This window comes from Centruroides vittatus, unplaced genomic scaffold (genome assembly GCF_030686945.1).
Source record: "Centruroides vittatus isolate TY-2023 unplaced genomic scaffold, ASM3068694v2 contig_233, whole genome shotgun sequence".
Taxonomy (NCBI): Eukaryota; Metazoa; Arthropoda; class Arachnida; order Scorpiones; family Buthidae; genus Centruroides; species Centruroides vittatus.
In genome coordinates this window covers 165,199-191,301 of record NW_027121459.1, presented here as the reverse complement: position 1 = coordinate 191,301, position 26,103 = coordinate 165,199, and the positions used below count along the sequence as shown (strand labels likewise).

Here is a 26,103-nt window from a genome sequence, read left to right as displayed (position 1 = left end):
ATAGGTTTTGGAACAATACAATTTTACTGTTTATAAACAAATATAAAGTTGCATGAGAAACTCAGTAATAAAAACTCTGCTGTTTTAAATGGACTCACCTGCCAGTGATGGAAGACGGAGAGACAGAAGGCTTGTCCCTGAGTGTGCGTCCGTAGGTCGGTCTCGAAGCCAAACGAATCGATGGCCGGAATGAAGGCCTTGATGGTGTAGAGCGGTGAACCTGGCACGGGAGCATCCTGCGTGACATGGCCCCTGCAATTGACGTGGTCTTTTATTAGAACTTTAATTTTGTAAAACTTAAAATGTGACTAATGGAAAAATGGTGTTACGTTAAATATGTAAAGTTCTCTCTCTCTTACTCTTTTAAACAAAAATTTACCTGCGGCGTGCCAGAACGGTGTAGACTGCAGAGACGCAGTCGGCAGGAGCCTGGACTTCCACAAAATAGTAGGGTTCCATGAGACGGGGAGTCGCCATGAGAAATGCGGAGTAGGCCACCCGACGGGCAGTGGGAATGATCTGTCCTCCTCCCCTGTGTATCGGTTCTGACGCTATCACGGCATCCAAAATTTTGAATTTCACATTCCTTATCGCTGGAATGAAATTGTTAGAAGTTGACAAAAAATATATAAATAGATCTTTTAACATTCTAAATTTAACAGAATTGAATTTTTTAAAGCTAAAAAGTTTATTAAGTAAGTATCCTAAATTGGACATTTGCTGATGGAAACAATCAGCAACAACAGATGCATAGACACTGGATCATTAAAAGTTGTCCAGATAATTACTTTTTTGACCGTCAATTAATTTTTTTACATAATTCTAAAGAAAAATTATATGCACGGCTTTTGTGCGCCGAGGATAAAACAGAGGTTTAAGAAATGCCTGTTCAATTTGTTTTATACTACTGAAGGCTAAACATGAGAGCTTTTTATGAGAACAGTCTGATGTCTGAGACATTAGCCAGATCGGGATCTGGGAACTAATCTGAGTGGGTAACTTTCCACATATTTTTCACGGGTGACAATCTTGAATACATCAGATCCCGATCCCGATCCCATCCCAATCCACAATGAATAGGGCAAACCATCCTCTCGGTGTCCATGGGTCTGAAAATTTTTAAAAATCATCTTACAAGTGGGGTTAAAGTTTGTTTATTATAAAGTTCTATGCATCTATCTGTACATGGGGTGACAATTGTGGCCATTCGTTATCAGTTGTCATAGTTCATTTGTCTCTGCTCTCATTAGAGATAATTATTTAATAATAAACAGTTTTATTAGTTTTACTGTTAGGCTTATGTATTCTTTTATTACAGTCACTAAGTGTACCACAATATACACCTCTATAAGCATAACTATAACACAATTCCTACCGTAAACTGTAATTTTATGTACATTTATAATTGTAATCTAAAATTTATAATGTTTTAACCTGCTGATATTGAACAAAAAAGGACCGATGAGGGACATATAGTCCGAAATGCACATCTTTCATGTTTGTTTACTATGCACTCCTAGGTCATTCAGCTAATTGCTACAAAACTTTGCAGTTGTGTTAAAACACCTTTAAATTAGATAATGTCATATATATCACTCAAAAATATCGATTGAATTTCTATATATTGATTAATATCTCTATGTTCAATTTGCCGACCTTACATGTAGCATCATCTATTGGCAAAAATTTTAAATAATAATAAAGTAAATATAATTCATGCAAAAAAGGATATAATTTAAAATATATATATATTCACTTAATTACTATAACAATGATATAGCACAAAGTAGCCCCACTATATCATTACTGTGATGGGTAGCAAGCGGCACTCATCTGCATGGAGTCGAAAATGTTACTGTCAAAACTATATATGTATTTAAAACCCGAGTCATTAGATGTGGAAAATTATCATTTCTGAATGGTACTTCAGTAGCCGAGTGGATAAAATCACCACACACTAGTTTCAGCAATCGTGGGTACGTGCATGGCCAACAGACTGGCCATGTGGAGTTTTCAGGATTATCATTAGTGTGGTTGAGGCCAAAGTTTTAAACGCGAAAACGTGTATGTCGGACGTTCAGTGCGGCTTTCCTGTAAGACTAGAAGTTTGACAATAGCATTTGGAATGTCGAGCATAATTCCACCAACTTTCCAAACACCATTGTCAAACTTCTCGACTTACAGGAAAGCGGCACTGAACATCCGACGTACACGTTTTCATGTTTAAAACTTCGGCCTCAACCTCGCTATTATGTTTGTAACACCTAAAAAGAGGCCAGTTGCCCTTAAAAGTTCTCCCAAGAAGCATTCTCCTTGGCAATTCACCCAAACATCATGTCATGGTAACCAAATAAATCAAACTAATTCTAATAACTTTTCTATAAACTCACTCACAAGGACATACTTTCAAATTAGTTTATAGGCATTCTGATAATGTTCTTAAAATAGGTAATACCAGATATACCTGGCATTATTAATCATAAAATTTCAAAAATGTAACTTACTACCATGAGTACTTTATGCAGCTAGGTGTAACAAGCTAGTATAACAACATTTCCCTATCTAATATCCCATGAGAAAAACATTGTAAACATTGAAAACGTTTGTCCTTCAATAAATGTTTTTCTCACTGGATTTTAGGTTTGGAAGTATTGTTATATTACATAATGGTTATAAGTAATATAACAATACTTATTACAGGTTCAGGATAGGGTTTTTGTAACAAGCTAGTAATCAATAAAGCCTGTATAACAGGCATGTCAAACTCATATGATATTACGGGCCACATGATCTATTTTGTATTAAGTCGGGGCCGCATGTTTTCAATGTTCAAAAAATTAATAAAATACGACTTTTAGAATGATTATATTGTGTATTATGTATTTATTAGACTCAATGTATTGTATTTTATACATACATAGACATTTTATATTTCATGTTATTTTTTAAACTTAAACTATAAATATTTTATATTTTTTATAAAAAACAAAAATAAAAGTTATAATAAGAAATAAACAAAATCACAGTTTAGTATCACTTTTTAGAAGATATCTGACAACGTTTTTCACAAAGCAAGTCATCAAAATTTAGTTAAATATATTCAGCTGATGAAATTTTTAAAATTGATGATAAATGTTGATGGTTAATCTTGACCTTTATGAATTTTCGTTATTTTTCATTAAAGAAAATAGTTGCTCGCATAAATAAGGGCTTCCGAACATAGCTAGTATACGCGTAACAAACGATAACATTTTAGGAAACCGATCTACAGACAATGTGTAGGCCTATTAAAATCTGGAATTCCAACTTCCACACATTTCTTCAGCAAATTATCGCATTAGATTTCTATTTAATTCCATTTGGTAAGTTTTTATCAACAATTTCTAGAACAGTTAGAAAAAAGAACAAAGAAAGATTACTAAGCCTAACATAATATAATAAAATATGTACAAATATCAGTATGGCTGATGGCCACACAAACGTGTTGTGTGTCGGATTAGATCACTCCGCGTTCTATCATGTTTGTAATTGTTTTGTCTTTTTATCTCCGTTTGGCTTCGGCCGCTGCTTTTCATTTGGTGCCTCGCGCCAGCACGTAGTGTCCCGAGTGATCACACGCGAAGCCAGCATCAACCAAAAAGTTCAAACTTTCCAACTTCAAGCGTCAAAGCTCAATATTTAAAAATTTTTAAAAAGTCTCGGCGGGCCACAACCTATGTATTGGCGGGCCGCGTGTTTGACATGCCTGCTGTATAATCTACCTCTGTGGTGTTTGTGTTTCCTTAAGCCATCTCAAGCATGCTTCTAACAAATGAAAATGCGAATACGAAGTGATCAACTAAAAAGCTCTCTTTGTATACAAAGCACTTTTGTATAGCAGTAAATTAATACACATCTGACATACTGTAGCAAAATTATTTAATTATACTCAATAATAATTTAAAATATAGTTTGTAACATTCTTCTGCCATTTACAAAAATGAATAATGTTTATAAGCATCTACAGTTCTTGAAACTGTGTGTACATCTTTGCCTTTGCATGAAAATTACTACGTACGTGTATTTTTGGAATGAGCAATTTTCGTGCGCATTTTTCTTTTGCACAAATATAATAATGGGGTTTTACTGTGATTCTGTGAGCAATTTCTCACAGAATCACAGAAAAACTCCATTGTTGGACTGCTATAGCCACAGTGAGATTTGGCATTGCTTTTACTGAAATAGTAATGTTTAAAGTCACACAAAAAAGAAATAATTGTTATTCAGTTTTATATTTACAATTACAAAATTGCCAATTATTCGTTAATGTCACATCTTATACGAACTTGTAATATCTTATTTACAGTAAAAGAGCACTATTATGCTCCTTTTATCTGAATTTCTGCAATAATTCAGTTTCTAGATAATGTCTTTCTTTTTAATCACAGCAAAAGTCTAGTTGGCAATTATTAGAGAATGATACTTAACTACTTTCAAGTATTTTTATTTGTTTTTTTATAAGTAGTTAGGATAGAAAAAATTATAACAACTTACGTTCTTCACAGAGAGGGCCTTCTCTAGTAGCCCACTGAAAACCTTGAATGATACTGTCCTTGACCATATTTAGTAAGTTTTTGTCCACTTCGGAAGGAAGCGTGTCGTCTACCAGGATGTTAGGACCGGTCGAGTCGGGACCAAATGCCCAAATGGAGCGAGATGCCAGGAGATCCCATTCGTATTTGGTTTGGAAAAATTCACTGAGAGCTTTACGATTCCAGGTAATCTGTACAACTTCGTTCTCTAAGTCTTCGGCCAGTCCCTTCTCCAGCGGTTCAGCGATCATGGTGATTTTATTTCTGAAATGACAATTACGTTTTTAAGTCCATGTGGATTTTGTTTCTAATGGAATTTAGATTGTGAACGTACTTCTTATTTGGTGTTTCTGCAAAGCATTTCAAAGAAGAAGTCTCTACGACGGTTTCACAAAAGCAGACGACAGGATCAGCCACTTTTATGTCTGAAATTTAAGAGTATTTTTAGATGGCTACAGCTATATGTAATATAAAACATAAAAGTATTCCCAAATTACCTATTTCTGAATACATTTTACGTAAATCGTGCATTACACAATCTAAATAGAGTTCTCCAGTGCCGAGAACAACATGTTCGCCAGATTCTTCTACCTACAATCAAAACATATTTTTTCTCAATATCAAATGTTGCTTTTTAATTTATAAACCATTTTCATTTACCTTTGTACTTAATAATGGGTAAGATTTGTTGACTTTTCTGAGTCCGTCCAACATCTTTGGCAATTCTGATGGATTCACGGGTTCTACAGCAATTTTTATGACAGATTGAGTGTTAAACTTTAGAGGACGACAGATAAACAGTTCTTCTTGTTCGCCAACGTCAACTATCGTGGCCGTCTTTACTATGGGCTGATCTATTCCTTCAATTAAGACCCAGTTTCCAGCAGGAACTCTACTTACTTCAATTTTATACCTATTTAACAATTTTTGTATTACACAAACACTGCAATTTGCAAATTATGCAGTTGCATACAGGAAATAAATATTGCTAACCTAGCTTCGTATATCCATAATCTTCCACAAGTTAAAATACGAGAGTCTTCTTCGTCTGTTGAAGTGTAATTTTCTCCAAGAATTCTGACGTCCTGGTTGGCATGCAAAGTTCCACTTAGGATTCGCCCAAATACATGAAAGCTAGTAGCATCATGAGTAGAATATTGTTTTGTCGTATGAACAACCAGAGGACCCTAAAAATTAAAGTAATTTTATTTAAAAAATCTTGATTAATATGTAATTACCAATCAAACTTACATCAGAACTGCATTCAGCCATTGCATTTGCAAAATCAGAACTACTGGATCCAGTGTAAATATGCTTTACTTTTGTCTTGGCATTTGCCGACGGTGATGGAATGTGATTGACACACATATCCACAAAACCTGCAACATTTTATCAAAAATATTTGAAACTGTAATCCTTGATTTTATAAAATCTATACCATAAAGTACAAACCATTAAAATCCCCCATAAAACGAGTGCATATCAATCTGAGCAGAGGTCGTACATTTAATTTTGTTTCTGTCTTAGACAATTTTATACATAGTTCTTCCAATAACATTGGAAGAGCACTGTCAACATCCCCAACAACCTGAAAGTTTTAAATGATTAAGACAAGAAATTATATATATTTTTTAACATATTTTTAATGATTTTCATATTATTTTTTACCTGAGCAAACAATTTATAAATTGGTTCTAAAATGAATTCTACAAAACTCCTTTGCACTGTGCTGTGAGGTGGTTTCTTAGTGAATTTTCTCCTGCAAGAAGAAGCTAGATTGTTATTTTGCAAAACATAAATTATTAAGTTTATATAAAAATATAGAAATTTGCTCACGTTTTACTATTAAAATAGATATCTCCCCATAATCTTCGTGCAAATTCGCTCGCATTAATCCCTCCGTAAGCCTGAGAGTAGAGTTGGGCAAAGGATCGTAAAGTAAAGCACATACTAAACTGTGAACTGGCAAAACACACATTTCCTAATAATGGCGAAATCACTGGATGATCACTTTCGTCTGAATACATACTGAAATAATAATAATAATTGTTTGATCTTGAATTAATAGAGAAGTAAAAATCCATGCCACTTTTATTTGGCATGTTATATTAAGTTTATAAGCTTGAATGAATGTATCTCTCTCTGCATGCCATATCAGAAATCCTGACGTCGGCAAGCACCTGGAGCAGGTTAATAAGTGGTTAAAGTCTGGCACATTGCCATAGTAAAACATCATTTAACTTACTATGCGCACAATCTATTGCTTCTTCAACTTTTTAATCACTTATTTTACTAATTAACAGTTACATATTTTTTTATAATCGTTGAATTATTAAAATTAAAAATAAGATGTTTAATTAAATTAGTTTATCCTGTTATTAATCCACGACCATAAATCTTTGTGGCTTTGAAAAAACCCATTATTTATTAACAAATCTTATAGAATCCATGTACAACAGTATATATTTATTAAATTTATCCCTTAATAAATTTCTTGAACTTCATAAATTATTAATAAACTGGAAAAATTCAGAAATTCTTTTGTTACACAATCAAAATTATTAAAATGAAAAATGATAAAATAATTGTATTTTAAATGGTATTATTTATCATTTCTTTTTTTATCAGTTCATTAACACTTGCGCTCAAACTGAGTGTATAAATAGTAATTATGAGGGATTTGGAGAGAGTTAAAATACTTCAAAATATTTTAATCACTGTTAGATTATTAAGATTATTACAGACTTTTCTATCAATTTCATAATACTGCATAATTAACATAACCATTTTAAAATTTACAAGACTCTATTTTCAGAACAATACTGCATTACATTAATTAAGAAAAAACCAATTTAATATCATTCCAAAAATAGAATCTCTGTTCAAAATAACTGCTGAGAACTTGAGTTTTAGGTATAATTAAAAAATATTGATGAATAGCACTTGTGTATTCTTCACATTTCTACTTGTATTATACCCACCTCACACATTAACTGTAAAGTGAAATGTTGACTTAATGTGTGACTTTTATTATTATTATTATCAACATTATATCTTTATTTAAATTGTAAGAGAAAAAGAATACAGTTTTTGAAAAATTGGAAGAACTACATGTCTTTAACTACAAAATACCCCAATGGCATGCATTAACCTAGTGTTTCTCAAACTTCATCTTCTGTTAGACCTCTTTAATAAAAGAAAACTTCCCTAGAGTAGAATTTAATTAAAATATATATAAAATATTAATGTGTTTCTTAAAGTAATGTCTTTGTTTTAAACATTTTAATTTAATTTAAATGATTTTATGTTTTTAATTTACACTTTAATGTGTGTTTTAATAAAAGGTAAATATTACAAGAAACTTTTCTTTTTAATTTGCAAAATATGCTGCTTTTTCTTGTAAAAACTCAAGGATTCCTCTCAACATATTTGCAGACCCACGGCGATCTATGTATGGATCACACACTGTTGAGAAATCTGTTATCCGAATTATCTCAAATATCTAAATATGAAAATTTTTACTGTTCGGTATTACACATTATTAAAAATTTTCAGTTTTCAGATGATGCATTCAACGATATCAGATAAAGAAAGCAGTTAAGAATCTCAGAATGAATAGATTGATGGGAGAAGGCAATGCAACACTTGGACAATCTGCCAAGGAGAGATGCCTCCCAGAAAGACTTTCTATAGGAATCTAACCCTATTTAGGTGTTAAATCTGTGAAGAAAACCCAGAAAACTCCATATGGCTAGCCCACTGTGGGATACAAATCTGCAATAAACTGCCAGCGTTTTATCCACTCAGCCATTGATGAGCTAAGTGCATAAGGAAACCAGTATTAAGCTGGATCAACACAAATTTTAAAAAGTTGTTATAATGTTTTAATGAAATTATTTAAATTGTAAATGTATGTAATTTTTCCTATTAACTTTTTAAACTATTAACTTTAGTTAAAATAATTTAACTTAAATAATGTAAAGAAATGGAAAAAACGAAAAAATACGTCGTTAACGTTTTCGAACTTTGGAAGTTCTTCTTCGGACGATTTCAATCGAGCTCTGGCCTTAGTTAGAGCAACGAGCGTTTTACGATGATTACTAGCCGGCATCGCTACTTGGTAAGCTTCTAACTCGTTGCTCTAAGACCAGAGCTCGATTGCAATCGTCTGAAGAAGAACTTGCAAAGTTCGATAATGTAAAGGAATGTTTTAGAAGTTAGACAAAATGGCCATGATGGAAAAATAATTTCAATATTATGAAAATTTTCTTGCCAAATCTGAAATTTTCTTTTTAAAATATTTTTCGGTATTCATTGCTTTAAGTTCATCCTTAAATTTTTGAACCTTATAAAAACTCTGAATTCTGAATCCTGAATATAAATTCTGAAGTTATCATCATAAATAAATTTTCCATTTTTGGATGTCAAAAGGTGCTAAAAATTTCTATTAATTACTGTCTGTGCTGAAAATAAAAATAATCACTCGCGGCATTGACTTCAATTTCATTTCTATTAATCGACATGTTGCATCAAGTTTATAACTGCATATGCCGTCCCATGATGACAACAATAAATGCTTAAATTAAAACATTCTTTTAATGTGAAATATTTTTATGTTAACTTATGACTTTAGTGTTGAATGGCAAATTGTATGGTAGGCCTATTTATGTGTATGATTTAATTTTTACAAAGTTTGAATTTTTCAAACTATGTAAAATGTAATAATAATTAGTAATTGGTTCATAAATTATGGTTTTATTTTGTGTGTAATAATTTTTGGGTTCTGAAAATATTCTGTACTCCCTCTTTGTAAGTTCCATTGCATCACATTACTTCTTGTTGCTGCACTTGGTCAATCTTATTGTGAGCAAAAAAATGCAACATGGTAGCCAAGAAAACAAATTCCCTGATTTTTTGGACTTTCCATGTGGGTAGGAATCCTGTGCATAGTTAATTAACTTACAAGGAGATGGCCAGACGTTCACTCTCTGATTCAAACGAAACTTGCTGAGCATGTAGCCCTAAACACAAACAGATCCTTATCCAAATAATAGGACCCACTTTTCAAACATTTCCTAAAAATGGGCCTCTGAAAATTGAGTATTTATTTTATAAGTCTTTGGAAGGTTCAATTCTCATAATTATAGCCAAGTGGATAAGATACTAGCGTAGGAGCTGTGTGATGTAGATTTGCACCTTTGCACTTTTAGATTTTTTTAAATTGTGCAACGAAATTGCTTTATTATTTCATCATATCATTAGCATTATTATTACTATTATTGTTCCTCACGTTAAAATCCTATCAGTGGCGTAGCATAGTGGGGGCAGCAGGGGCGGCACTTATAGGGGGCGGCAAAATTTCACAATAAATAACAATATCTTGTAAAAATACCTAAATAAGGGGGCGGCGAAATTTTCCTCCGCCCCGGGCGGCCGACACCCACGCTATGCCACTGAATCTTATAACACAAGAGATTAAAAAACATGACACCATTTCCTATTTAGTGAAAACGAAGTCTCTGTAAATTTAACTCTTGTATGACGTTAAATAAAAGTTTTATTTCTTCACATTTCTTTTCAGATATTTTCACTCCTGATTACATACTATGTCAAAACAAACAAATAAGCTTCAGACGTTGGAGTTATATAGCCTAGAGTAACATTTTAAATTTTCTAATTTATGAAGTACAGATCCTTGTTTAAATTAAACCAAGGGTGGGCAAGCAAGAGTTCAGTGGGAGCCGAAATATAGGTCTTGCAAATCATGGGAGCCGCAGTTCTGTACTGTCGTGGCGAATAGTATGGGGAGGCGTGCGATTTTATTATATAATATAAAACAAATATTGAATTTTTTTAATAAACATATTTTCACAAAATTATAAGAATAAAATTGTAAAAATAATAATAAAAAACAGAAATTAACACTTTCAGCAAGAGCCGCATTTGCCCATGCCTGAATTAGACAATTAATTAAACAATTTAAATTAATACTTGAAAGATATTTATTATTGTTAGATATATTACTTAATATATCTAACAATGAATATAACTCATAAAATTTATCAAATAATTCTAATTAAAGGTTGTTCATTACAATTAAGGAGTTAGAGTTATATTGATAAAATGCAGTCATGTTAAATTTACCTCAATAATCCATTAATTTCTTCAACAATATGTCTTAATTTATAATATGCATCTTGAGGAGGCAATTTTAATTCCATCATCAGTCTGTCTATCTTGTTAATGCAGATAGTAATGGCGAGACGTTCTTGAACGGCATGTTTCAGTAGTCTTTCGGTATTTAACATTACCTAATGGCAATTATTATTAATTTGATGTTAATTAAAAGTACGGTAACCTATCACATTAAATATACTTATTTTAATACTTACTCCTTCTGCAGCATCAACAAACAGAACTATTCCATCACACAATCTAATTGCTGCAGTAACTTCGTCGGAAAAGTTAACATGTCCTGTAATGTTTTAGATGACATAAGAACAAGAGTTTACAAACATAAACTTACTCGAGAATAATATAATTTCAAATACTATACCGGGTGTATCAAACACATTCATTAAATATGATTTCCCTTTTAAATCTTGCAGAACAAAAGTAATTGGTGTGGCTTTGATGCTAACACCTCTCTAGAATAATAATAATATTTAAACATTATTTAAAAAGTCCATCTAGCCAATTACACTAATCTTTAAATGAAATTACCTCCTGTTCTGTATAAAGAGTGTCTGTATATCTCAACTGTAATGAAAAAACAAATACACCACTGAAGACAAATGTAAGGATATTTAATTCATAAACTATGAGTACAATAGACTTACCCGTTTTCCTTCTCTTGTTCTCAGATCTGGATGTGTTTGTTCAATTAAACAATCCACAAATGATGTCTAAAATGCAAAAAAATAATAATAAGTTTGTATACCTTCTTGATATTTATCATATTTAATTTTGTAAAATTTATATTAACTAAAAGAAATAGAATTTAAAATAAGAATTAATCTCTTTTTATGGTAAAATACATAATATCTATCGTCATTTTTAATATTTTATGAAGAAGGAAATACTTACTTTCCCATGATGAAGGTGACCAACTAATGCAACATTTCTTATCAGGTTAGAATTATCCATTAAATCAGCTAGAAATCTGAAATGATATAAGTATATAAACAATATTTTAATGTGTTTCAAATTATAATTTTATTGAAATTATGAGAAATTAATGAACTGTGTTAATGAATGAAGCAAAGAAAACTGCTTTGCTTTATTACATGTTCTTCCAAATTACAATGCAATGCAATTAAATGCATAAAATTACACTTGAATTTGAACACGTATCTGTAGAAATCAAACTTAACTACAGTATATTTGAATTTTAAAAATTATTCTACATCAAGAATAAATAAAAACTAGTAATTTTAGAATTAAAAAACTTTGTGCATATCATATTCTTGGTTTTTTAAAATAAAATGCAGCCATTTAAATAACAGCAAAATCACTTCATCTTCCTATCTGTTCAATAATTTCAGAGTTTAAAGCAGAACATTGAATTGAATAATTGGAAGCAGTCAGTCTAATGTTCTACTTTTTACACCGTTTATCACTAAATGTTTTTAACTTCTTTAAATACAACTAAGATTAATTTACAATAGTATATTTCTCATATTTTTATTTCTACAATTTAACACACATCCTGCAATAGACCATTACCATCTGCTAATTTTAAATAAAAATATTACAAATTTAATTAAATATTTTGAAAAAAAAATCAAAATTAAAAGAATATTTACAGTTGGTTAATCAGATCATTGTGTACTTTATTACTAAAGCCAGGGATTTGAATGTTACCAACAAAAACAAAAATACAATTAAGTTTTACTAGCAAAATGTATAATCACAGTAATACAATATAATCAAAGATAATATAGTAAATTCCATATAACTTCTGAAATCAAAAGCATCAATACCTTTTAATGATTATCATTCTGCTCTTTCAAAAATGGAGGTTAATTATTATCATTAATCTTGACAATCAGCCTATCATTACAGGAGACTGAGATCAAATTTGACAGGCAGTCAAAGAACTCAAAGAATTTTTTGTGGGTGTCAAGATAGTCCAGTGACTCGCTATCATTTCACTCCCATTGTGGTGCTGGTTGAACTCGTGAGTATGAAAAACAAGTCCTTTTAGTGTCCTTCGGGCACTAAGAGCCTGTTTTTCATACTCATGGTGTAAAGAAATATAATACATATGTGTATACAGGGTGTATATCAATTAAATTGACAAAATGAAATCAGTAGTAAAAGGGGTCAACAATGAGCAATTTTTGCTACAGCCTCTCTTATAAGGTACAGAGTCCTAAATTTTTGGGAGTGGTTGCTGCCCTAAGGTAGACATATAATACAAAGAAGCCTTATTGTTAAACATTTGTTAAAGCCGTGTGGAGTGCTGTTAATTTGTACTGTTCTAAATACCATGTAAAGTCTCTTGGTGCTGGATAATTTTCAGGGTTTAAGCCTTGTATAGCAGCTGATCATGTAACGTAGTCCAGATGTTAAGGCTAAGTTCACACCCCTGACAACAATGACAAAAACCTATGTTTTTATTGTCTTTTGTCTGTAAAATATTCACATTAGTTGTTATCATTGCTCTTTCCTCTTAGTTGTTTGAATGTTAGTCAAGATTCAACATTTGTCGTTGTTGTAACATTACTGGCCAATCAACATAAACTTCCCACAATTCTATCAAGAAGATGGAGGAACTGCTAATCTCTTGAGTTGAAGAAAGAGGGCATACGAAACTTAATAAACGATCTAAAGTATTTGGAGACATGAAAATAATTTTAAAAATCCTTTGATGTCTTTTAATCGTAATTCCTGAACAAAAACATGGAAATCACCTTGTTTTTCTCTCAATATGAATGGCTATGATTCTCTTAATATGAATGGCCATCGACATTTTGATATTTTCCTTAACAAAAGTAATAAATTTTTCTGTCTGCATAAAAGAATTAACATTTTACTATGTATATCCAATTTTAAAATACACACAAGTCCAGTCTAAAAGTGCAGAAAGCCATGGAATAACACAGAGCCTAATGTAAATTGCTCATATTCTAAGACAAAAACTAAGGAACAATACAAATGCTTCAGTGATGAATGAGTACGATGAAAAACATACCATCGTTTAAGATCTATAGTTGTTGTCAGTAGTATAAACGTAGCCTAACATGATTTGTGCCAATAATGCAGGCAATAGCTATTGTGCTTACTAAAGACTGTTGCTCCACACAATGAATCAATAATTGTTGAGTCATCAGTTCTTATCAAGCATAGTGATCCCATTCCATTTGATCATTAAAAAAAAAAAATCCCTTTTCTTGCAATTAATTATGGATTGTGACAAGCATTGAATGGCAGGGAATTTGCACTAGGAGTATCATTCGTGATATAGTCTTTGTGCTAATAATCCTTTGCAATTAAATTCCCTGTAAACAATATGCACATTGGTTAGCTACTGAGATGTGAATTTCTCCATTTCTCGTAGTTAACATAATTAAATGTCATACAGGTTTTACACCCTTTCCACAATTGGACAGTAATGTATTGAAGAAATAAAAATTAGAATAACATCTTAAAAGAGAGAGCTTAGCATAAAAATACAATTATTGTTTGAAATGTACATTTTCTTCCATCTTCATTGATTTTATAAAAACATTGCACTTAAATAAAGATATTTCCCTTTGGATTTTTATTCTTTATTTATTAAAGCTCTTTGCTTGACTACCATCTTTTTATTGCTAATTTGACATGAAATTAAAAGTAGGTTATCAATAAAGAAGTTACAACAAACCTTGTCTGTTGCATTTCCAGTTTTCACTTTCCTAAGATGTGTGAGAACCGGGTTTAACCCAACCCAAAATCTCTTTTTGTTGTTGTTCAAATCCCCTCGTGGGAAATTGAAAAAAAAATCAAAATTCAAAGGATGTGCAGCCTTCCGCCATCGAAAAGCACTTCCTTTCTCTCCGGATCCAAACTCTTAGTCACGGAGATCAAATCATCAGTGATTCACCAACTATCGCGATTGGTGATCGAAGATAACGTGACCTGGAGTATATAAGGGGGGAAAAGGCTGATAACGGGGTCGCTGAAGGTCCGAAGAAGAGCATCGTCCTGTCTGATCCGAATCAGGAATTGAGGGCCGAAACCGAGGACTCCGAAGCCCGCGAGGACGAGCCGCCACGACTGATCCTCCTGCTTACCTCCACGACCAGAGAACAACCGATCCTCCTTTTCATCGAGACGATTATTCCTATGATTACAGCCGATACATCTTAGGAAGAGGTATGACCCCGAAATTTGTAAACTCTCTCTCTCTCCTGCGGTTAGGAACTGGACGCGTTAGATTTTCTGTATTTTGTTTATCTGTCTAAATAAATCGTTATTTGTTTTCATTATGGTTCCGTTATTTCAAATATTGCCTTAACTTATCAACGAACCCACACACTTCCGCCACTCGACCTGACAAACAACTACCCAATCCCAACAAGTTGGGATATCATAAAAATTTAGCCATCCGTGACAGTGGGGTGGGTCTTGCCGACCTGTTCGCCGAAAAAAAAGGAGGTACGACTCCGTCCTACCTCCCGGCGTTCCCACAGATGTATCTAGTCACATTTTGAAGTGATACACCAGAAAAAAAGGTGCATGACACTGAGGTGGGTGTTTCTACATTACATTCATGTTAAGAAAGGCAGCAAAGAAAATTTAGAAGCCTGTACCTCACAAGGGGACTGTGGTAAGAGCCAATTTGTAGGACCAAAACTACTATCTATTTCATTTTGTTAGGTCTAATTTCTTAATATACCATATTGTATATCCTAAATAAACTCTAATTTATGTTCAAATCCAATCACAAGTTATTTTTCTAAGCAATTTTTTCAAGTGAAATGTAATGATCCAATACAAAAAGTACAAAATATCTTTAACAGCAAGTGAGCAAGTCCATCTGTAATCTAGATTACGCAATAAATTAATTAAATTACATTCTTAAAACTTTACAAAATACTAGTAGTATTTGAATTTGGGTATTTGTCTGACTTTAAAGTCATTTAGCCTAACATTCAATGTTACCCAACTGTATTCAATCCTATGTCAATCCTGTATGTCAATCCTATTTGTTATTTAGGCTATTTAGGTAAATTGCAACATAGACATTTTGTTGTAATAAAATTTTAAATAAAATACAGCAAAACATCGAAAATCTGGACTAACTAGGGATGAACCCTATCTGGATTTTTAAATATACATGTAAATTAGCATTTTAAGTACCATAAATTCCAAATACTTCTGTAATTCTAGTTTGTGTGTTTCACAGTATAGGAACACTCACGACGAATCAAAATATAATTTACAGAATCACACTACTTAAACAAACAAGTGTAATCATAATTTCAAATTTAAAAAATTATAAACTCTGAATAAACGTTAGAACATCAATAATGCAAGACCGAAACAACATCAACAATCGGTTTATCGTTGAAAGAATCGATATCCATTTTTTGACAGCCGAATCCAGAAGTTTTATGCTCCAAATTTTTTGTCTAAATTTTCCAACACTATACTTTTATTACTCAGATAATTCACTGTATATAAATAAATGTTGGCATAAAAATTGACTAGTTTCTTCAGTAAAACATTAAACAAATTCACAAAACTTACTCTAAATCATATGTTGTATTGGGTAGATCCTGCTCGATGTGCGAAAATTTCTTTGATTTGATTGGAGCAATAATTGGCTCTGGAATAAAAGTAAAATTAATAGTCAAATTTTTTTTTTTCCATTTATTTTGAATTTTAGTCATTAATCTTTCCTAAGTACGTTCACACAGTATGGCATTTACATCAATAGAAATTTTAGTGGTATTAATAATAACAACAACTGTAATTAGGGTTATTAATAGTTAATACTGTATGTGTGGGTTTTATAGTAATCTATTTATTATATAAATTAAAATTTAAAAACTGTAGTTCTGATTCTAGTTCTGAAAAATGAACTAGAATTACATAAAAGACTTTACCTGTAAGAGCTTGTGTATCTTCTTCCTGAACAATTGTTTCAACTTCAGGGCCATAAACTTCTTCTGCTGTTGGGTAATACTTTTTGTCTTCATGCAATACAACCTGCATTTGAGGTACTTCATCTTCATCTCTTCCTTCTTCCATAACTTCCTCCTGCAGTAAACAAAAAGTTTTATTAATATTTTTTAAATAAAACATTGTAACTACTGATTAATTGATTGATTTCTTAATAAAACTCATTAACATACAAGCTACGTGACCGGTCTCGTAGGTTCATCTAATCATTAACGATTAATTGACTGTGTTAAGATGTCAAAGTTTTATGCAGGTGGTTTGTTATTTGTTTTACTATGGTCGATATTCTACCCAAGACTGTCATTTCATTTTACTCGGTTGGTATGCCACCATCAATACTGTAGCCTTTAACATTTAATTGTGGTAATCTGGTAACGTGTTTGGATAAGGGCTGGAACTGGTGGCAAGTCTTGTGTGTTGTGAATTGTTCTACATCATTTGTATTCAATCCATTTCTTAGTTCTTATATTCATGTGTAACTAATATAATTAAGTGCAAAACTGTATTTTAAGTTCTCAAGATGTTCACCAACAGAATGAACTGTTAATGTGAGACCACTATACATAGACAGGGGTGAGAAACCTGCAGTGTTTTGTCAGTTTTTGTGTAGCCTCAAAATATAAAATGATAAAATTCATGACAAAAAAAAATTAAACTTATTAGTTATGAAAACATGTTTTCCATTCTCATTTTCAATAAAAATATTAAGTACAATTTACATATATTATTGGTGTATGTATACTAAATATGCACACTTATGCAACCTGCAGTACATAATATGGCCTTATAAATTCCTTCCAAAACAGGATGTGACCTTCCGATTAAAAAAGGTTCCCCATCACCGGCCTATATGCTATATCTCAGGGGTGGCCAACAAGTCGATCGCCAAGCCAATTTTGGTCGATCGCTCGCGATGTCTTGACTTAATGTATTATATTTGTAACCGAACACAACAGTATGCATGCAGTTATGACTCGACTCATAAGCAGTGCAGAAACACACGTACTGAAACACAGTGTATAAACATAGTATGTATTTCACACCTCCCCTCCCCACTTACACTATGCCTATGACAACAAGTCGATCGCGACGCATTTTTAAGATAAAAAGTAGATCTTATGTATACAAAAGTTGGCCACCCCTGCTATATCTGCTCTAATGCACAGTTTCACTTTCTACGGATATTGAATGATTTAATTGATAACAACGAGTCAAAAGAAGATTTTCAAAGTTTGTTGCTCTAGATTGCAGACCATAATGAAGAATTTGTAGAGTTTCTCGCATCTAGCAACTTCTGAAATAGGTCAGGCCTGTTTTCTTCTGATAATTTGGAGTTAACATCAGCAACACATCTAGACATTTTCTGATATAATCATTGTAGCTGCCACTTCAATATTTCTATATCCATCCAATTTTCAAACTTGTCTTTAGACATACCACCTGGAATTCTTTTGCAAATTTCAGCTTAAGGTCAGATTCTTCAGAAGCAAAAGTTTCAGCATTCATTTAAGAATATCCATCTTTTTGGAGAGAGTGCTTTCAAGAGACTGCTAGCAAATGCAATGCATCATAAAGGAAAATCTTTTTTGCAATTGTACTTGATCAGATTGATCTCAAATTTCATTAAGTTCAGCTATAATTTGCCTGCGATAATAAGCTTTTAAAGTTCGTATGACACCTAGGTCACATGGCTAAATTAACAATGTAGAATTCAGAGGTAAAAGGTTTTTTTTTAAATAACAAATTGTTTGTGTGTCATGCAGTTGTCTACTAACAAGAGGATTTTTTGCTTTAATTCATGATCCCATTTAATAAAACATTTGTCACCCAAACATTTGCATTAGAAAAGTAATCAACAGATGAACTTTTGACATTGTTAAAACACCAAGGATTTTTAACTTTTTCAATCACCAGAAGTTCTCACTTTTCACTTATATTAATACAACAAAGAATTATCACGTACTCATTTGAAAATTTAAATCTTTTAGTAGTTTCATTTTTAAATAAATAAGTGTGCTCAAGCACTCCACAAAAATAGTCCAGTTTCATCTGTATTATAAATATCTGCAGTAAATTTTACTCACTCTGTCATTATCCATTCATTAATCGCTAACAAATCAGGACTTTTTTCTTCAACCTGAAAATACATGCTCTTGCTTTTTCCACCATCCATTAGTTAGCATGAAATCTTTGCTCATATGTTTTTCTAGTTCCGCTTTTTGACACAATGGTCCATTAACAGATGCATTCTTTTCATGAACATTACTAAACCAAATTTTTAATGCCAACCCATCTATCTTTTCCAGATTGTTCTCTCTTCCAATCCACATAGAAACAGATCACCATAGAAATTTCTTTGTTTTCTCATTAGAAAGCAAAGAAATTTTTGTTTCATCTGCTTTTTAGATCTTACACAAGATTAGTTATGAAATTTTTAAATGCATGGCCCTATATTGACTCATTTTACATTTATTGTAGTATTCTAAAATTCTATTCCTTTTTTGAAGAGACTATGCTTTTGCTATGCGTCTGCCATGTTCCACAGGGTTTTTATAGAGCACTTTTTACAGTCTTCTTAACTCAACATATCACAAAATTAAACTAGAGAAATTGCAACAGGAATGTTTATCCTTAATGGTTTGCTTCAGGAAAAGATCTACAGTAAAGGTATTTTCTAAGAATTCTTGTCATGCACTTACATCATGTAAAATATAACAGGTATGCTTTGGTTAAAAGTTTCGAAGAAAAGGTCCATTTAGTATGAATTTCCTAAAAATACTTATCATTTATCCCAAATTGTAATTATCACAATTGATAACAATAGCTGAAGTTCGATTATACTAGATAGATTATTTTTAACTAATTTTATATAGTGTTTTGAGACCAATTGATTATAACTTTAGTACACTGATAACATTATCTCTGATTATAATAACTGGATTCAAGTGTATTACCTTTCAATAAGAACATTATCTCAACACATTGTTTGACAGAGTATAATTCATATAAATCAGGGATGCACAACGTTTTCTGAAGAAGGGCCAGGTTAGGATTAAGTTTACTGACCAGAGGGCCAGACCATTTTACAGCCCTCTTTGTTGATACAAGGGGTGCGTTCTTTTATTCCTCCGCATAACACCGCGCGAGCGACATCGTTTAAAAATTCCTGCGGAACGCGTTCCTAAATTCCGGTGGGAGTGCATGCCGTCGAACGGCAAAAACACCGTTTGTAGCAGTAGTTTACGGTGGAAAGCAACATGGCATCTTCCATGGCTCAGATAATTTCGTTTCGGGGCCATTATGTGGTTTTATGAATGAAAATTTAGAAGTTGTGAAAGCGCAAGTTAGTGCACGCGGTGATATAAGTGTCTTTTCGAATTTTTTTTCGAATGGTAGCAGGCATTCTAATTTTTTTGTGGCTATTTTGAATGCTCTTTCAACAAATAATTCATTTTATGGTTAAATTTTACAACTGGGACCCTTCTTTTGCCTTTAAAAGCTCATATTTTAGAATTATAGTTTCCTCCATCACCATACTATCGATAGTGCAAGCGCCGCCATCTTTCTTTCTTTCACTGTCGTTCCTAAATGCCTACAAACAGCAGTGCACTCCCGTAGTAGCGGCGACGCAGAACGACCGCTATTAAAGAACGCACCCAAGGAGTCTAATTACTTTAGCTGTGGGCAGTGTTGATAATCACAGGAAGTTTATGACTTGACGGGGTTTGAAATAATTATTAAATCCAAAATTTTTTAGTGCAATCGGCTTCCTTTTAGTCATATGACTCTATTCCAGCTATCAATTTTCTTGGTCCAATGTAATAATTAAAAATTTTTCCTGTTTCATGGCAAAAAGGATGAAAAAATATCAAATAATGAAGTTTACACTTGAAAATTGTAAAATTTTGTATAGAGGATTTCCCAAACCATGTTAGAGTGAAACCATTTGTAGAAGTATTGTATTGTATGAGTGATACCTGTATATGGTAGAGCATCGATTATCTGAAACAATTCTGGACTGGGGTTGCTCAGATAACTGATTTTTCAGATAAGCGATCATTTACAAAAATATATTAAACACAAAACTGTACTGTATATATTTTGTATCACAAGTCTTATAATATAAATACATATCTTACATAAAGCAGTACAGTAGAGCGTCGTTAATTGGAACGTCGGTAATTGAAATGGCCGAAAATTGGAACGATTTTCAGTCGGACTGTGTCGTGCTGAATCAAACGTTTTTGATACTAAATTTACTTCTAAAGTATAATTTTCATGTTTTTTATATTCTTCAATATATTTATTTTGTTTGTACAAAATAAAGAAATAATTTTTAACAATACGATAGCCTCGATTATTATTATAAAAATTTTCGTTAGGCTTAAAATCGACGAAAATTCAACACGAAGCGACACGCAATGGAGAAAAATTCAACAGGAAGCGATACGCAACGGAGAAAAATTTGAACATCGGACAGGTTAATATATTTTTTCGTACAAAGTCGGAAATTGGAACAAATGACTAATTGGAACAACCCCAGTCCCCAATTGACGCCAATTTTCGACACTCTACTGTACATTAAAGTAAGCCTACAGTTTAGGTTGGCAGGGAGGGGGAGAATGCTGCAGCACCAAAGCACTAGCAAAAACTTGAATTTACCAACTGGAACGCTTTCAGTTAACCGATATTTCGGTTTATCGGTATTCGAATAATTGATGCTCTACTGTATATACCAGACATGGGCAAATGCAGCTCTTTTTGAGTTACATGCAACTCTTGCTGCAAGTGTTAATTTCTGATTTTTATTATTATTTTTACAATTTTGTAAAAATATGTAATATTTAGTAATTTATTTCCAGGTTGGTGCAATAAATTAAATTGACATTTCAAATCTATTCTTTGAAAACAAGTTCTCGACTCGGATGGGGGACACCCTATCCTTCCCTGCCTTACCATACTATCCACCATGACAGTATAGAACTGCGGCTCCCATGCATTTTGCAAAACCTACATTTCGGCTCCCACTGAACTCTTGCTTGCCCATCTCTGGTATATATCATGCTGGGGTTAAGCAATGACTGGCTGAGTGCTGTGAGTAGGAGTTATAGGATAAGGGCACTGAAGACGTCCTCAGTTGGCACTGTATGTAACCGACAATGGTTACTGTTACGATATGTACTGGTGGCGACACCAGCGGCAAATGAGAGCATCGGTTGTCAGTTGTCTGTCATATAACCCACCACGTGTATGTCCACTTGTAATGTATTTGATAGTTATAACAAATAGTTCTTAAACTTTACTAGTCTTAAATACAACCAAGATCCAACATTATAACATGGTGTCAGAATTATAGTCGTCGTCGTCTTCCTACTAGCAGCAGCTCGAAATAATGAGTTCACCGGTCAGTAACGCAGGTCAGCCATCTTTAACTTTGTCCCATTTAAGTGGTCAACAGCAACTATATGGCAATCCAGTTCCATCGTTATTATTAGAAGGAAATTTAGCTCATAACTGGTCAATCTGGTATCAGAAATTTAAAATATTTTTGTGGGCTAGTAATTTAAGTGAAAGTGATTCCCGTAAAGTCGCCATATTTTTATGTTTTGTCAGAGAAGATGCATTACAGGTTTTCAATTCCTTTAACTTGGATATGGACAATTGTCAATATTTGGATGTAGTAAAAAAATTTGAGTCTCATTGTAAACCTAAAACTAATCTCACGATTGAGAGAGATAATTTTTTGACCAGAAGACAAAAACAAGATGAGTCAATCAAAGACTTTGTAACTGCACTTAAGAACTTAAGCCTAACATGTGAGTTTGATAATCTCCGAGAGAGTTTGGTCTGAGACATGTTTATTGTTGGTTTGTTATCAAATAATAAAGTCATCAGAGCTAAGCTACTTCAGGAAGAAGGCTTAACCTTAACAAAAGCCATCGGCATAGCCAAAAATATCAAAATTACTCATCGTCGAGCGGAGCAGATTGAAAAGAACAGTGATTCTCACTCAGATACTCAAAGTTGAAAGTTCAGTCACAACAACATTTGTCGTGGAAATCTACAAAATAAAGCAACAAGTAGCGGAAGGAGGACAATCTTAGGTGGTCATCGAGAATCGTCATCGGCAAAGTTCTCGAGGTTTCGTCAAACAGGTCAGGACAATCAATTATTATGTACGCGTTGTGGACAGGTACTGTACACCAAAATAAATGTCCGGCTACTAATGCTGTCTGCAAGTTTTGTAACAAAATAGGTCATTATGCGAAATGTTGTCATACTAGACAAGTAAAATGTGTTAATGTTAGTGATGATCGCGACCATGATAGTAATAAATCCATTCTCTTTGTCATTAGATCTATTAATAGTTATAACAATCAGTTAAGTGACCCGTGGATTCTAAAACTTAAGATTAATAACAAAGTGTTAGAATGTAGTTTGGATACGGGTGCTCAGGCTAATGTAATGTCAGTAAGAAATTATAAAAGTTTAAAAATTGCTAGAAAAATACAACCTACGGATGTAAGGCTTACATCATTCTCAGGAAATGATATACCAGTTTTGGGGACGGTGTTAGTCAATGGTGTAATCAATGATAATTTGTCAGCTAGTATTCATTTTGTAATCACCAATACTGATAGTCAGACCATTATAGGGCTACCTACAATCCAAAGACTAGGTTTAGTCAAAAGAGTATTTAAAATCAATAATCATGAGTCAGTCCTGTTGCAGTACAAAGATGTATTCCAGGGTCTTGGTTGTCTACTGGGTGAATACGATATATCCGTTAACAAAGATATAGTACCAGTGATAGAACCGCCTAAGAAAATACCGTTTATGTTAAATGAAAGGTTTAAAAAAGAACTGGAACGTATGCAATCTTTAGATGTTATAGCAAAAGTAAGTGAGCCTACCGAATGGGTAAATTCAATTGTTATTGTTGAAAAGAAAGATAAGTCATTGCGAGTTTGTCTAGATCCAAGAAATCTGAATAGAGTAATAAAGAGGTGTCATTATCCATTACCAACTGCAGAAGAACTGAGGTCAAAATTAGCTGGTGGTAAGTATTTTTCAACTTTAGATGCACAGTCTGGGTTCTGGATGATAAAACTGAGTGAAAACAGTTCCAGGTTAACCACATTTAATACGCCTTTTGGTAGATTTAGATTTAAGCATCTTCCTTATGGTGTGTCAAGCGCCCCAGAAATTTTCCATAAAATCATGACCGATTGGTTCGTAGACATATAAGAAATCATGATATATCTTGATGACATACTGATTTATAGTCAAACATTAGAATCCCATAACGAGATACTGCAAAAAGTCCTAGAAAAAGCTCATCAAATTAATTTAAAGTTTAATAAAAATAAGTGTCATTTTCTAATGAGAGAAGTCAAGTATTTAGGTCACATTTTTAGTCAAAATGATATGTGTCCTGATCCAGCTAAAGTTAGTGCAATATGTCACATACCAGCACCAAAGGATATAACAGAACTTAAACGTTTTTTGGGAATGGTAAATGATTTGGGATCTTACATTGATAACTTAGCTGATAAAGCCATCAACCTACATCCATTGTTAAGAAAGAATGGTCAGAAAAACAGCAGTCATAGTTCCAATTATTAAAGGGGTTAATAAGCAATGCCCCAGTCTTAACTTATTTCCATCCTAATCAGCCTTTAACATTGTCTGTGGATAATTCAAAGGCTGCAGTTGGTGCAGTCATATTACAAAACAAGAGACCCATAGCCTATTCATCTAAGTCATTGACAGTGTCAGTCACATTATGCTCAAATAGAAAAAGAGCTGTATGCAATTCAGTATGATTGTAACCAGTTTCGTCAATATATTTACGGTCATAGGATCATTGTGGAAACTGACCATAAACTTTTGGAGACATTATTTAAGAAACCATTGTCTGAAGTGCCAGTGCGTCTACAGCATATGATGCTGAATCTGCAACAATATAATCTGAATGTAAACCAGGCAAATTCCTGTTCATAGCAGATACTTTAAGTAGGGCTCCAGTAGATCCACCCGATGCAGAAGATTCTCTAGAGGAAGATCTCCGTATACATGCAAACTTATTGATGACTAATCTTGCAGTGTCCCCTGAATGTCTAGAAGAGATTAAACTAGCAATCCTGATGGATGCAGATCTCCAAATCATTATGAAATATTGTCTTACTGAGTGGCCTACATCAAGAAACAAGCTTGACTGTCAATTAAAACCTTACTTTAATATATGTCAAGAACTACATGTCATTGATGGTTTATTGTTTAAAGGTCGTCTACTTGTAATTCCTTTAACTCTTCATTCCAAAATATTAGATATTATTCATGAAGGTCATTTAGGCATCGAAAAATGCCAAAGACAAGCAAGAAATGTTGTATATTGGCCAAAATTAAATGTTGATATAAAAAACAAAGTAGAACAATGTCACGCCTGCATTAAATTTAGAAGAGAAAACAATAAAGAGCCTCTTATTCCACATGAGCATGTCAACCTGCCATGGCAAAAAGTAGGCATAGACTTATTTTATTATAATAATATTACTTATTTGCTAGTCATAGACTATTTTTCTAAATATTTTGAATTAGTCTCAGTCAGTTCCAATAATGCTAAACTGGTCATAACAAATCTAAAAGCAATCTTTTCACGTCATCGTTTCTGATAATGGTCCACCTTTTAATTCAGAAGAATTTAGGTTATTCCTAAAGTGTTGGGACATAACTCACAGGATATCAAGTCCACACTATCCCAAGAGCAATGGTCTTGTTGAAAGAGCTATTGGCACTATTAAACATCTTTTTAATAAGTGTCGTAAAAATAATTCAGATCCATACATTGCAATGCTCCATTATAGAAATACGCTTTTGCTTTGTGGATATTCTCCAGCACAACTACTGATGTCTAGATCACTAAGAATGAAACTCCCTGTCAGTGAAACTATGTTGAGGCCAAGAGTCATAGATATACAACACTACAACAAAATTCGTGCAGAAGTGAGTAAAGCAAAAACCTATTATGACCAGCACACTAAAGTCTTATCTCCTTTAAAGGAAGGTGATGAAGTATACTATAGAAAGAGTCCAAAAGAACCTTGGTCACCTGCTTCTGTTGTCAAAGTTGGTCCAATGCCTAGAGCACATGTCATTATAACACCAGATGGAATTCACTATAGAAGAAACAGACATCATTTATTGAAGACTTCCAGAACAACAGAAATGCCAACTTGGAAAATAAAAGATACAGTTAACAGCATGCCTATATCTAGTCCAATTACTCCTGAGCAGGCGAACAGCCAAACAGAACCTGACAAAATAACTGAACCTGTCTCAGCACAACCCCGAGTTCTGA

General features: G+C 32.9%; 1 protein-coding gene across 1 annotated transcript in view; it reads right to left on the bottom strand.

Moving 5' to 3' along the window:
• Window positions 1–26,103, bottom strand: part of LOC136971139 (116 kDa U5 small nuclear ribonucleoprotein component) — a 33,036-nt gene that overhangs the window by 2,735 nt on the left and 4,198 nt on the right. Inside the window, exons 3-21 of the mRNA XM_067265620.1 lie at window positions 16,667–16,820; window positions 16,308–16,386; window positions 11,658–11,733; window positions 11,411–11,476; window positions 11,295–11,330; window positions 11,128–11,218; window positions 10,964–11,046; window positions 10,716–10,882; window positions 6,408–6,599; window positions 6,240–6,330; window positions 6,024–6,159; window positions 5,823–5,950; window positions 5,565–5,758; window positions 5,232–5,484; window positions 5,069–5,162; window positions 4,906–4,996; window positions 4,534–4,835; window positions 380–593; window positions 99–252 (exon numbers count right to left, since the gene is read on the bottom strand). Of these exons, the coding sequence (XP_067121721.1) occupies window positions 99–252; window positions 380–593; window positions 4,534–4,835; window positions 4,906–4,996; window positions 5,069–5,162; window positions 5,232–5,484; window positions 5,565–5,758; window positions 5,823–5,950; window positions 6,024–6,159; window positions 6,240–6,330; window positions 6,408–6,599; window positions 10,716–10,882; window positions 10,964–11,046; window positions 11,128–11,218; window positions 11,295–11,330; window positions 11,411–11,476; window positions 11,658–11,733; window positions 16,308–16,386; window positions 16,667–16,820 (2,601 nt within the window). The remainder of the gene's footprint in view (window positions 1–98; window positions 253–379; window positions 594–4,533; window positions 4,836–4,905; window positions 4,997–5,068; window positions 5,163–5,231; window positions 5,485–5,564; window positions 5,759–5,822; window positions 5,951–6,023; window positions 6,160–6,239; window positions 6,331–6,407; window positions 6,600–10,715; window positions 10,883–10,963; window positions 11,047–11,127; window positions 11,219–11,294; window positions 11,331–11,410; window positions 11,477–11,657; window positions 11,734–16,307; window positions 16,387–16,666; window positions 16,821–26,103) is intronic.